The 14540-nt window shown below is 46.2% G+C and overlaps 1 protein-coding gene across 1 annotated transcript; it reads left to right on the forward strand.

Moving 5' to 3' along the window:
- Positions 1-10180: 10180 nt before the first annotated feature.
- Positions 10181-14373, forward strand: LOC119288328 (hexokinase-2-like). Its single transcript, XM_037567954.1, has 9 exons — positions 10181-10458; positions 11554-11704; positions 11783-11965; positions 12160-12234; positions 12356-12511; positions 12811-12909; positions 12980-13110; positions 13551-13632; positions 13735-14373. Exons 1-9 carry the CDS (start codon positions 10196-10198, stop codon positions 14074-14076), a joined length of 1482 nt encoding a protein of 493 aa, XP_037423851.1. The 5' UTR covers positions 10181-10195; the 3' UTR covers positions 14077-14373.
- The last annotated feature ends 167 nt before the right edge of the window (positions 14374-14540 follow it).

The following is a 14540-nucleotide window of genomic DNA, read 5'->3' on the forward strand; positions in this document are numbered from 1 at the left end:
ATCGATAATTTGATCGATACGGGGGAGAGGGAAGGGATCCTTTGGGCAAGCCTTGTTGAGGTCTTTAAAATCGACACACAGGCGCCAGGATTTGTCCTTCTTTGGTACCATCACCAGGTTTGCTAGCCAGTCTGGATGTTTTATATCCTGATGAATCCAGCTTCCAATAGCTTTGCTAGCTCCTCTCCCATAGCCTGTCTCTTAGGTTCGGAAAAACGCCGAAGAGCCTATTTGACAGGTTTGAATCCTGTTTGGATATTTAAGCTGTGCTCGGCCAGCCTGCGTGGGATTCCTGGCATGTCCGAAGGATGCCAGGAGAAAATGTCCCAGTTCTCCCATAGGAACTCTCGCAATGTGGCATCGACATCAGGGTTTAACTGTGCCCCGATGGAAGCTGTTTTGTTGGGGTCCATTGGATGGACTTGGAATTTGACTATTTCGTCCGCTGGTTTAAAGGAGGTGGACTTGGATCTTTTGTCGAGTACCACGTCGTCCCTATTCATGGTAGAGCGTGACGCAGTCAGTTCCTCGGCTGCTAGGGCTTCGGATAGTGCCTCGAGGGCCAGTGCGGCTGTCTTGTTTTCGGCACGGAGTGCTACATCCGGATCACTAGCGAGAGTGATGATCCCGTTAGGCCCGGGCATCTTGAGCTTCATGTACCCATAATGGGGTATTGCTTGGAAGATTGTGAATGCTTCCCGCCCTAGCAAAGCATGATAACCACTGCTGAACGGGGCCACGTGGAACGTGACTTCTTTGGACCTGTAATTGTCCGGCGTGCCGAACACCACATCCAGTGTGATTTTTCCTGTACAACGTGCTTCCCGACTGGGGATTATTCCTCTAAAGGTTGTGCTGCTTCGCATGATGCGGTTCCAGTCTATATCCATTTTTGGAGGGTTTCCTCATAGATGAGGTTCAATCCGCTGCTGCCGTCCATGAGTACCTTGGTGAGACGAAAGCCGTCCACTATTGGACTGAGGACCAATGCGGCTGCTGCTCGGGCTGTTCGGAATTTAGGTTCATCACTGGCGTTGAAGGTAATGGCCGTGTCACTCCACGGGTTTACTGTTGCTACTTGGTAGACTTCGGCAAGGCTGCAGAGTGTCCTTTTTGGCATATTATTTGATGCGAAGGTCTCGAAGACTGTTAGTACCGTATTGGAGTCTCTGGGGTGGCTTTCTGTGGTCTCCGTGATTAGGAGGTTCTCGCCGATCTTGGCCACCTGCCGGAGTATCCAACATGCTCTAAGGCTGTGAGTTGGTGTGGTGTCCTCTGTGCTATGAATTTTACAGGGTCCATTAAGCCATCCTTCCAGTACGGTTCCATGCCCTGTAGAGGGTTTTTGCTTTTTGGTGTTTGACCCGGGTGTCTGGCGATGATGCACCCCCTTGTTTCGGACTGGGCTTGCATTAAGGGCCGGATTGTCCCAAAATTTTGTTTCGGTTTTCCGGGCGCTTTCCATCGCACAGTACTTTCGTACTATGGATGCTAAGTCAGCGAAGCGTGTAATATCACGGCGACTTATGGCGTTGAGTATTCCCTTGTCCGTGCAATTATTGCAGAAGGATAGAATTGCGTCTTCCTCGCGGCAGCCCTTTATCATGTGCATAACCAGGAGGAATCTGGCCCAGTAATGATGTACTATTTCGTTGGGCTCTTGCCTAATTTTGGATAGATCGCTAATGTTTGGGTGGGTGGGTGGAATTAAATCCGAAGCCTTACCCCTTCTGAGGCTCAGAGGTCGAGGAATTTCCGAACTCGAAAATTTGGATTCCTGGATGTTGTCCAATGAATCCAGTCCGTCGCCTGATTCTAGGTTCAGGTCTTGAGTGATATCCTCCCCTCCGCGGACATCCGGCTTGGAGGGATCAGGAATCCGGACGTAGCGAGTCCTTAGGATAGATGAAGGGTCGCCGCACTGTCCCTCTACCACGGCAACGTGGTGGGTGGCTTGGGGAGAGTTAATCTTTCTCAGATCGGTTTAAGGCCCAATCTGGTCGTAATCCGTAGTGACTCCCAGGGTGGCGAAGCGATCTAAGAGCTCGTTTATGGAGGAAAGCTCTATTGGATCTAACTGCTCGGCAAGTTCCGAGTTGACATGAAGATTGTTTTCGATGGCTCGAGAGGTCATCGTTGGTGTAGAATCCAAACAGGTGGTCATAAGAAAACCACCTAGTCGGAGGGTTTGGCCGACAGCCAAAGCTCCCTTAGCAACGGTGCCGTCTTTAAAGACGGGGCGAGGCATCCTTCCTGATGGCGACGACACAAAGGAACTCTCAATGAAAGCACCAATATCGGTGTCAAAACCGGCGGATCTCGGGTAGGGGGTCCCGAACTGTGCGTCTAGGCCGGATGGTAACAGGAGGCAGGGGACACGAAGTTTTACCCAGGTTCGGGCCCTCTCGATGGAGGTAAAACCCTACGTCCTGCTTGATTAATATTGATGGTATGGGTATTACAAGAGTTGATCTACCACGAGATCAGAGAGGCTAAACCCTAGAAGCTAGCCTATGGTATGATTGTTGATGTGTATGTTGTCCTACGGACTAAAACCCTCCGATTTATATAGACACCGGATAGGGTTAGGGTTACATAGAGTCGGTTACAATGGTAGGAGATCTGAACATCCGTATCGCCAAGCTTGCCTTTCACGCCAAGGAAAGTCCCTTTCGGACACGGGACAGAGTCTTCAATCTTGTATCTTCATAGTCCAGGAGTCCGGCTTGAAGGTATAGTTCGGCTATCCGAACACCCCCTAATCCAGGACTCCCTCAGTAGCCCCCGAACCAGGCTTCAATGACGATGAGTCCGGTGCGCAGATTGTCTTCGGCATTGCAAGGCGGGTTCTCCTCCAAATTTTGTGTACCTGTTCGAATAAAGTCCGGTTTCTTGTAGATGTTGCGCTCCTTGGCTTCTACGCCCAATAATGGTCGTTTTCCACGTGTCGGTGTCAAAACCGGCGGATCTCGGGTAGGGGGTCCCGAACTGTGCGTCTAGGCCGGATGGTAATAGGAGGCAGGGGACACAAAGTTTTACCCAGGTTCGGGCCCTCTCGATGGAGGTAAAACCCTACGTCCTGCTTGATTAATATTGATGGTATGGGTATTACAAGAGTTGATCTACCACGAGATCAGAGAGGCTAAACCCTAGAAGCTAGCCTATGGTATGATTGTTGATGTGTATGTTGTCCTACGGACTAAAACCCTCCGGTTTATATAGACACCGAATAGGGTTAGGGTTACATAGAGTCGGTTACAATGGTAGGAGATCTGAACATCCGTATCACCAAGCTTGCCTTTCACGCCAAGGAAAGTCCCTTCCGGACACGGGACAGAGTCTTCAATCATGTATCTTCATAGTCCAGGAGTTCGGCTTGAAGGTATAGTTCGGCTATCCGAACACCTCCTAATCCAGGACTCCCTCAGGGGGCGAGAGAGGTCGTGCAGGGAGGAGGGGTGAGGTCGTGCGATGTGCGATCGTGTGTCGGCAACGTTTTTTCTTTCTTTCTGAACGGCGGGGCAGATTAGCGATCGATCGGTTGTGGGTTAATGCGTGGTTGGTAGTGTTAAACACAAAGGGATTAAGATCCATTAGATTTTGATGATGGATGGATGTGATTGTTTGGATCTGCCCCTCTCTTCCCTTTATAGTGGTAGTAGATAAGCATAATCACTCTCATCATTAATAGTATGGATAGCACCAATAGTATAGCAATTATCATATTCTTCCAAGCAAGTGCCAAAAAGATTTTCAAGATCATAAGAAGTATCATTATCTTCCATAATTATATTTTCATGAGGCACAGTAGTAATAGGAGCAGCATTATTTGGGGGAGATATCTTTTTACCTCTCTTTCTTTTTCTTTTCTTCTTCTTCACCACATCATGTGTGGGTTCAATCCTCTTTTTGGAGCTCCTTATTAATGAGATTGGTCGAATAGGAGGCTCCTCCTCGTTACCTGATTCATCATAAGAAATAATAGGAGGATATTGGGAAGTCTCTTCCCTTTCGTTAATATTCTCTTCATCTTCTGTTTGTTTTCTTTTCTTTATGTAATTGGCAATATAAGGATTTTCAATGCAATTCACCGCACAATACATATAAATTTCTTCTAGATCAAAACCAAGAAGTATATAACGGGCAAATTCTAGAAGATGCCTAGTTATATGTTTCATTTCTTCGCAACCCATAAGCAAGCTAAGTTCATTATAATGTGCAAGGGAAATCAACTCATCACAATTTTTGGACATGATTAGATCATGAAACAATTTGCATCGGATAGCTAAATGACCACTTTCATTGCAAAGTCCACAAGTACGGCCAAGAAAATTTAAATCTTCAGCACAAACATCTAGCCTTTCTTGCAACAATTTAGTTTCTAAGTACTTATGCCTCTTGCAATATCTATCTTCCCTATTTGGTGTGTACTTGCAAACCCAATGCACTCCACAAAAATTGACATGTTTATAGCAGACATTTTCATCATAACTAGTGCAATCATCATTACTACCATGGATATTTAAGGAGTTCATACTAACAACATTGCAATCATGCTCATTATTCAAAGATTTAGTGCCAAACATTTTAATGCATTCTTCTTCCAACACTTTGGCACAATTTTCTTTTCCATCATACTCACGAAAGATATTAAAGAGGTGAAGCGTACGAGACAAACTCAATTCCATTTTTTGTAGTTTTCTTTTATAAACTAAACTAGTGCTAAAATAAGAAACAAAAAGATTCGATTGCAAGATCTAAAGATATACCTTCAAGAACTGACCTCCCCGGCAACGGCGCCAGAAAAGAGCTTGATATCTACTACACAACCTTCTTTTTGTAGACGTTGTTGGGCCTCTAGGTGTAGAGGTTTGTAGGACAGTAGCAAATTTCCCTCAAGTGGATGACCTAAGGTTTATCAATCTGTAGGAGGCATAGGATGAAGATGGTCTCTCTCAAGCAACCCTGCAACCAAATAACAAAGAGTCTCTTGTGTCCCCAACACACCCAATACAATGGTAAATTGTATAGGTGCACTAGTTCGGCGAAGAGATGGTGATACAAGTGGTATATGGATAGCAGATATAGGTTTCTGTAGTCTGAAAATATAAAAACAGCAAGGTAACAAGTGGTAAAAGTGAGCGTAAACGGTATTGCAATGCTAGGAAACAAGGCATAGGGTTCATACTTTCACTAGTGCAAATTCTCTCAACAATAATAGCATAATTGGATCACATAACTATCCCTCAACATGCAACAAAGAGTCACTCCAAAGTCACTAATAGTGGAGAACAAACAAAGAGATTATGGTAGGGTACGAAACCACCTCAAAGTTATTCTTTCCAATCAATCCATTGGGATATTCCTATAAGTGTCACAAACAGCCCTAGAGTTCGTACTAGAATAACACCTTAAGACACAAATCAACCAAAACCCTAATGTCACCTAGATACTCCAATGTCACCTCAAGTATCCATGGGTGTGATTATACGATATGCATCACACAATCTCAGATTCATCTATTCAACGAACACATAGAACCTCAAAGAGTGCCCCAAAGTTTCTACCGGAGAATCACGACGAAAACGTGTGCCAACCCCTATGCATAGGTTCATGGGCGGAACCCGCAAGTTGATCACCAAAACATACATCAAGTGAATCACATGATATCCCATTGTCACCACAGATACGCACGGCAAGACATACGTCAAGTGTTCTCAAATCTTTAAAGATTCAATCCGATGAGATAACTTCAAAGGGAAAACTCAATCCATTACAAGAGAGTAGAGGGGGAGGAGAAACATAAGATCCAACTATAATAGCAAAGCTCGCGGTACATCAAGATCGTGCCAAATCAAGAACACGAGAGAGAGAGAGAGAGAGAGAGAGAGAGAGAGAGATCAAACACATAGCTACTGGTACATACCCTCAGCCCCGAGGGAGAACTACTCCCTCCTAGTCATGGAGAGCACCGGGATGATGAAGATGGCCACCAGAGAGGGATTCCCCCTCCGGCAGGGTGTCAGAACGGGTCTAGATTGGTTTTCGGTGGCTACGGAGGCTTCTGGCAGCGGAACTCCCGATCTATTCTCCTCCTCGACAGTTTTAGGGTATATGGATATATATAGGTGGAAGAAATACATCAGGGGAGCCACGAGGGGCCCACGAGGGTGGGCATGCCCCCCTGCCTTGTGGCTTCCTCGTTGATCCCCTGACGTGCACTCCAAGTCTCCTGTATTGCTTTCTTTCCAAAAATAACTTTTCCGAAGGTTTCATTCCGTTTGGACTCCGTTTGATATTCCTTTTCTGTGAAACACTGAAACAAGGGAAAAACAGAAACTGGCACTGGGCTCTGGGTTAATAGGTTAGTCCCAAAAATCATATAAAATAGCATATAAATGCATATAAAACATCCAAGGTTGATAATATAATAGCATGGAACAATAAAAAAATATAGATACGTTGGAGACATATCAAGCCTCTTGATTTTTCGATCAAGTTGGTTTTCCACTTCAACTTTATAGATCTTGAAAAAGTTCAAAGCCTCATCCTTAGATTTTAGAAGATACACACGGCAGTATCTAGTGGAGTCATGAATTAACGTCATGAAATATGTCTTTCCACCTTTTGTCAAAACACCGTTCATTTCACATAGATCTGAATGTATGAGCTCTAGTGGTGCAAGATTTCTCGTTTCCGCAGTCATGTGAGACTTACGAGGTTGCTTAGCTTGCACACAAACTTGACACTTAGATCCCTTGACAGTGGTGAAACTAGGGATTAAGTTCAACTCCGCTAGTCGCGACATGCAACCAAAGTTAACATGACAAAGATGTGAATGCCACACATTTGATTCACTATTGTTGCAAACATGATTAACAACTTTATTGCAAACGTCTGATAAGGATAAACGAAACAGGCCTCCTGACTCATAGCCTTTACCAACAAAGGTTCCATACTTGGATATTACAAATTTATTCGACTCAAAGACAAGCTTATAGCCATCTCTACACAGAAGAGATCCGCTAACAAGATTTTTATTGACGGAGGGGACATAATGCACGTTCTTCAGCCGCACGATCTTCCACGAAGTAAACTTCAGATCGACCGTGCCAACACCATGAACATAAGCACTTGAACCATTGCCCATTAGCACGGTTGAAGTCCATGCGGTCTGATAAGACGAAAACATGGAAATATCACCGCATACATGCACATTAGCACCCGTGTCAATCAACCAATCAGGAGAATGACATACTGAAAGAATAGTGAGAAATATACCATACCCAACATGCTTCATGTCAATGTCTCCAATGACAACATTAGTAGTCTTGACGCCTTTCCCAGGATGACGCTTGTCATAACGATTAGGGCAACTCGGAGCCCAATGATCAGGATCCCCACACACATGACAAACACCTTTCTTCTTGTCATTCTTCTTCTTGAAGTTCATGTGTTGCACAGCCTTATTCTTCCCATCAAACTTTGCTTTACCATCAAATTTGCCCTTGTTCTTGAACTTGTGGGGCTGGAAGTTCTTCTTCTGTACCAGATTGGCACTAGATCCTCCCTCAATACCTCGAGCATGTGTGTCCTTTGCTCTCGCCTTTTCTTCGACATCAAGAGTACCAATGAGATCCGGAACGGAAAACTCCTGTCTCTTATGCTTCACTAAGGTAGCAAAGTTCCTCCACGAAGGAGGAAGCTTGGTGATGATACCTCCAGCAACAAACTTGTCCGGTAGCATACAGTTGAAGTGCTCAAGTTCTCTAGCAAATGACTGTATCCCATGAGCTTTCTCAACCACGGAGCGCTCTTCAGTCATCCTGTAATCATAGAATTGCCCCATGATATACGGCTCAGTGCCAACATCCGAGACCCCAAACTTGGCCTCGAGTGCGTCCCACATATCTTTTCCATTGTCAATTGACGCATAAGCATTAACTATGTTCTCACCAAGAACACTCAAGAGAGCAGCCTTAAACAGAGTATCCATTTTCTGAAAAGCTTGTTCCTGTTGGGCATCAAACTCCCCTTCAGGCTTGCCAAGCGTGGCGTCATAGCAACTCATGGTTTAAAACCATAAGACTGCTCTCACGCGCCACCTCTTATAGTGGATACCCTCAAACATAGGACGTCTCATGGAAGCAGCAAAACCACTTGGGGTAATTTGCCTATAATAAGGTTTTTGGATTGTTGGAAATATGAGCAATTTACCGAATGATTTTATTGACAGAAATACTAGATAAAGCACGACTAGTATAGCAGTGATAAAATGAGTCATGCGTTCTGACAGAGAGAAGGTAAATAACATCTGCATATATGAACTGTAGCCTAGCATATCTAGAGCAAGCAGTAGAGGTAGTTGCATATAAGGAGTAGAAGCTAACACATGTAGGGCAAGTACTAGTACGAGAAAACTGTGGCATGTCATCTAAAAGAGAAGAAGAACACATACGTGACAGCAGCAACTGCAGTACTGGACTTGCGGTCGGTGTCCTCGCCAGCCATGCCGTCGAGGAGGTTGTCGACGTCGGGGAAGTAGTCGTCGGAGTCCGGGGCGTCCGTGACGAAGAAGTCAGTAGTCGCGCCGAGTGCTCCCCAAAAAACCTTATCACCCTTCTCCCGTACAGGACTCAAAGAGGTGCGGTTTCGAAGGTCTACTGTCCCGACTCGCGGTGCACGCCGCAAACCGGGATGAGGAAGACAGCAGCATCTCAGAGATTGGAACCGGTGGCGAGAGGAAGGAGAAGTTCTGGTGCGTCTCTCTGAGAGGAGCGACCTCCCTTTTATAGGCGCAAGAGAAGAAGGCGAGAGGCTGCGCCGGGAGCTAAAGGGAATGCCGGAGACGAAACGAACAAGCAGCAACCGGAGGGTGCAGCGTTCGTATTCAATGTCCACTACAGCAAAAACTTTCCAGCTCCCGAGTGGCCTTTCGTACATCCGCAGTGCGTGGCAAAAATTTAGACATCGGCTCGGCTCATTCCCGCAACCCGCGTCGTGACGTGGCGTGGCGTGGTGAGGCAGGCGGCGAAGGAGGAAAGCACGTGGATGTCCCTCTTGTATTCATGCTCATACAAGTGAGGAAAGAACATCTCTTATAAGGAGGTCCAACTCCCACTAAATTAGCAATGTGGGACTAAACTTTAGTAGTATCTCTTGCCTTGTACAAATGGGCTAAGTGAGCCTCTAGGATTTATTTAGCAATTTCTGAAATAGTTATTGGGCTATATATGTTTTGGCGACATATTTATGTTGCCACTATTGTCTGCTATCTCGATGATGTCCCATACTTATTCCCGCGCACTCACTCTTCATCCGACGGCCACACTAGTCGTCATTTCACATGGTATCTTTTCCAGCCAAAATTAGACACACACCCCAAGCACGATTCATCCAAAACACAATGTTAGATTGTCCATTGTCGCCTGAGGATATTTGGTGGCGGCCCTTTTAGATGATCAAGGTGGCGACTTGCTTCCAACTTTTGAGGGAGTTTGTGGCCCGACCTTTGTTCATCAGACCAAATAACTTTATTGTCACTTTTGATCTCCTTTGATTTGTAGGAAAATGTTATAAGAATATATATGTTCCCTATTGAATTTTTCTAGCCCTTTCGCCCGTAAGAAGAATGGATTCCGGTTAGTGGTAGCTGCTCCATTACTCAAAACCGTGCCGACGAGCTTTCATCATCGCAAGAAACAAAAACCCATCGTTCAAACCCATCTGTTCGGTGCGCCCTTTCGGATTTCGGAAGTTTCGGAGCGTACAAAGAGGAAACGGTCCCGTCCGGTCCGGGGCACTCGCGCCACATGCGGGCACGCACCAGCGAAAAGGTCGATCCGCCTGCCCCCACCTCGCCCGCCACGTGCCGCGCACCCGGCGCCGAACCCACGTGCTCCCCGTCCCCTCCGCGTCACGGCCCACTCCCACCCCACCCCACAGGCCCGCGAAAGCCACCCGCCCACCGCCCCGGCCCGACACCGCCCCATAGGCCCACCACCTTCCCATAGGCAGGCGCAAACGGCTAAGAAAGGAGCCGACGACGCATTCCCGAACGGCCCCCGCCCCCCGCCCATATTTACGGCGGAGGGGGATCGCCCGCCCGCTCCAGTCAGTCAGCCAGTCGGGCAGGGGCGGTGGCGAGGGAGGCGATAGCACAGTACAGAGCAGAGGCGGCGGCGGCGGGCGGGCGATGAGGAAGGCGGCGGTGACGGCGGTCGCGGCGGCGGCGGCGGTGGGGGTGGCGCTGCTGGCGCGGCGCCAGATGCGGGAGGCCAAGCGCTGGGGCCGCGCCGACGCCGTGCTGCGGGGCCTCGAGGAGCGCTCCGCGGCGCCGCCCGCCCGGCTGCGCCAGGTGGCCGACGCCATGGCCGTCGAGATGCACGCCGGCCTCGCCTCCGAGGGCGGCAGCAAGCTCGGGATGATCATCAGCTACGTCGACTCCCTCCCCTCGGGGTAACGCACGCTCCTCCTTCCTCTCCCTGCTTTACTTGGATTCGGACGTCCGCCGGGGTGGAGGCTTGGGAGATTCCCTTGCCCTTGCCCCGCCTAATCCGTTCGTCTGGAGCCGGTGTGCCTCGAGCGAGCGTCGTCAGGTCCAATGGATCTGCCCTTGTTTTTTCCTCCGTCTGTTCCTGCGAGAGAAAAAAAAGAACAAGAGAAGCGGTCACACTAGGGATTTTTGTCGCTGTCTGGTGCCTGGGTTGCTCCGCGGTTGCGGGATTGCTGTCGCGGCCCCCTTCCCTCTAACGTGTTATGCTAGAAATGGGCTGCAGGGTCAGGTTCCTGATTCCGTGAAATGGGCAAGATTCTGTCTGTAGATTTGACCGTTTTAAGGTAGTGCCCGTACTACTGTTGTGATGATGATTTGTCTACAGCTTCTGTACCAACTGGGCATGTATGTGCATCTCAAAACAACAACAACTAGGCATGCTTCTGTAACTGAGGAAAACATGCTACTCTTTTCAGCGTTATTAATAGATTGAGACAAATTTGTCGCGGGGCTTAGTAAAATGAGGGAAATTTGTTTGCTTTATCACTTATATATTGTGTGATTTTAGGAGGGGGGGAAGACTGTCACTTGCCAATTAATTCTTGGAACTTCGCTCGTGTAGGCTATGGTTGGATGGATGTGCCAACCTTATTGAGTCCCTGATCATATGGTTACTGCAAGATGTAGACCACTGTTCTTTAGTTGAGACCGAACAGGACTAAGGTTGTTAGTCGTTCTGAACTGCCTTACAACTTTAAGTGAAATGTTTCTGAAAGTCTATTGGTCTTATGGTGTATAAGGTCAAGCAATTTTTAGTCGTCTGCTGCGGTGGTTACATGTAATCCTGTAGTTCTTATGGTGAATTGCAGCACACACATTTGATGGTCTTTCTGTATTTTTCTGTTAAACACTACACAAAGGGTATCTTATATACTAACAAGTGCCATACACTGTTTAAACTAATATGTGGAGCTGCAGCCTCCAGCGAATCATTGAACCATTTCACGCAGTTGCACTTTGCATTTATATATCTAATATGTCGAGGGCTATATTGGCAGGCAAGAGAAGGGGCTATTTTATGCACTTGACCTTGGAGGGACAAATTTTCGCGTTTTACGTGTTCAATTAGGAGGCAAGGAAGGGCGAGTTGTGAAGCAAGAATGTGATGAGATCTCAATCCCGGCACACTTAATGACTGGGACCTCACAAGTAAAACTGTTCCATAGTCAGTTTTGCACCCTTTCTGATCAATGGATAAGTATGTCACATGTCATATTTTTTTTTCAGGAACTATTTGATTTTATTGCCGCTGCTTTAGCAAAATTTGTTGCCTCAGAGGGTGAAGACTTTCATCTTCTTGAGGGAAGGCAAAGAGAGCTTGGTTTCACTTTCTCTTTTCCAGTAAAGCAGTCTTCAATTGCATCCGGAACTCTTATCAAGTGGACTAAGGGTTTTTCTATTGATGAAACGGTTAGTTCTTGTTATGGGGTCAACTCATACACATCACACAGATTAATATTGTACTCTTAACAATGACTGACAAGACTTGACCTTTCACTGGAAACCTATGCTGTTTACTCAAAATTATGCCTGTATCACCTATGGTTGTTGGAACTTACAAATTTATCTGGAACATAATAGTTACTGCATTGCTGTGAAGTCAGGTAGGCGCAGATGTGGTGGCTGAATTAAGCAGTGCTCTAGACCGTCAGGGGCTTGATATGAAAGTGACAGCATTGGTTAGTTTCTTTGCTGTGAAAGCGACATGATAATTTTTGTTATATATCTGTGTCCAAACTCCAACGATTATCTTTTCTATAACCTGACATCAGTGACATGTACCCACATGATCTTATGTAGGTAAATGATACTATAGGAACATTGGCTGGGGGCAGATATGATGACAATGATGTCGTTGCTGCTGTTATTCTGGGCACAGGTACCAATGCAGCATACGTGGAACGTGCCAATGCAATCCCTAAATGGCATGGCCTCCTTCCCAAGTCAGGAGATATGGTGAGTATTATTGTGCTTCACAAGGCAAAGACTATAGAGATGTTCAAAAAATGTATTGTGATGCCAAAAGAAAATACTGCCTCCGTCCCGAAAAGGTTGTCTAGTGTTAGATACATCCGTATCTAGACAAACCTAAGACAAGCTTTTCGGGACGGAGGTAATCGATGATAGTGAAAAACTGGAGAAGAAACAGCATGTTGTCTGTAATTATCAAAATTCATGTTGCTTGTACATGCTTAGTCTATTCCTAAGATTGAGATAGTTGTCAGGACTGTCATGAGTTTTGTGATTTGTCACAGGTAATAAATATGGAATGGGGGAACTTCAGATCGTCCCATCTTCCTTTGACTGAATTTGATCAAGCATTAGATGCAGAAAGCCTGAATCCTGGTGAACAGGTCTCATACTAAAGAGATACATCTTGTTGTTTTCTTTCATTGCTGGCTATAACTAATTTCCTTTTTGCAGATTTATGAAAAGCTGATCTCTGGTATGTATTTGGGGGAAATTGTAAGAAGAGTCTTGTTAAAGATGACTGAAGAAGCTTCTCTTTTTGGTGATGATATACCACCAAAACTAAAGATCCCATTTATTCTTAGGTAAGCATAGTCTCAACTCGATTTTGCCAGCATACTTCAACAGATCTGGCCTGTTTCATAACAAAGTACGGAACACAGATAAGCAAAAATGCTACAGTGTTTGCCTTGCCATGCTGAATTAAGGTAGGAAGATAGATGAACTAAAACTGTAACCATGAAGACCCGCAAAAGAAAAAAAACTGTAACCGTGAAGACTGTAAATGGTCCAGGGTTAGAATTCTTGCATTGATCTGCTAATGAGCTCCCAGTAGAAATGCATTGGCAACATACTTGACATAGTAAAAAAGTTGCCAAGCATAACTTCATACCTGATTATTAGATTTACAGCAGTCCAGTCTTTAAAGAAGTCAGATAAACTCTGTCTGCCACCCACACCATTTTCCTGTGGGATATCTTTAGTTATATACCCAGAGAGTGAGAGCTTGAGGTGATGTATCCAGGACGCCACATATGTCAATGATGCACCATGACACGTCAGCTGATCTCAGAACAGTTGGAGCCAAACTGAAAGATGTCCTAGGGGTAATCTCCTTACCATTTCTCCCCATTTTAGCGCTTGTCTCAAATATTCCCTTCATGGTAACACTTAATTGAACACATCCAAATCCTTGATTTATTTTGCAGATCCAGGGCACTTCACTTAAAACGAGACGGCTAGTTGTGGCCGTATGCGACATCGTTGCAAAGCGTGGGGCGCGCCTTGCTGCTGCAGGGATACACGGGGTCCTCAAAAAGCTTGGACGGGACATCCCCGGCAGCGACAAGCACAGGACGGTTATTGCCATGGACGGCGGGCTCTATGAGCACTACACAATCTTCAGCGAAACCCTGGAGAACACCCTGCGCGAGATGCTAGGGGAGGAAGTATCCTCCTCCGTTGTCATCAAGCTCGCGAACGACGGGTCAGGTATCGGGGCCGCTCTCCTCGCTGCAGCTCATTCTCAGTACCTCGAGGCCGAGGTCTGAGGAGCCTAGCCTGGATATAGATATAGGTTGTTCCTCGGGAGCAGTGATGCCTGAGTCGCGCCAGGGTCCTGTCTGTGTGTGTAGCTGGAGCATCCATGGAGAGCTGTGTCTCTTAGTAACTGGTAGCTCTGTAACTGTATAAACGCAGGAAGACGATTCTGTCGTCCAGCCAAAAATTTCGGGTCTCCAGAAATTTCAAACCAGTGAGACGCATTTTGTGACCTCAAGTGGATTGTTGCAACATCTCAACTGAATGGGAGTTATGGCAATATGAAGAAGTGGCATTACAAATATTAAGTTATTAGCTCCCTCATTTTTTTTTGTGGGAACCTCTGTCGTGTCTCAAATTAGTTGTTTTCGAATTGTATATGGATATACTTAACACAAAACATGTCTGGATACATCCGTATCTAGACAAATCTAAGACAACTAATTTGGGGCGGAGTGAGTATACACAGAATTTA

The sequence above is a fragment of the Triticum dicoccoides genome, chromosome 1A (assembly GCF_002162155.2).
Source record: "Triticum dicoccoides isolate Atlit2015 ecotype Zavitan chromosome 1A, WEW_v2.0, whole genome shotgun sequence".
NCBI classification, from domain to species: domain Eukaryota; kingdom Viridiplantae; phylum Streptophyta; class Magnoliopsida; order Poales; family Poaceae; genus Triticum; species Triticum dicoccoides.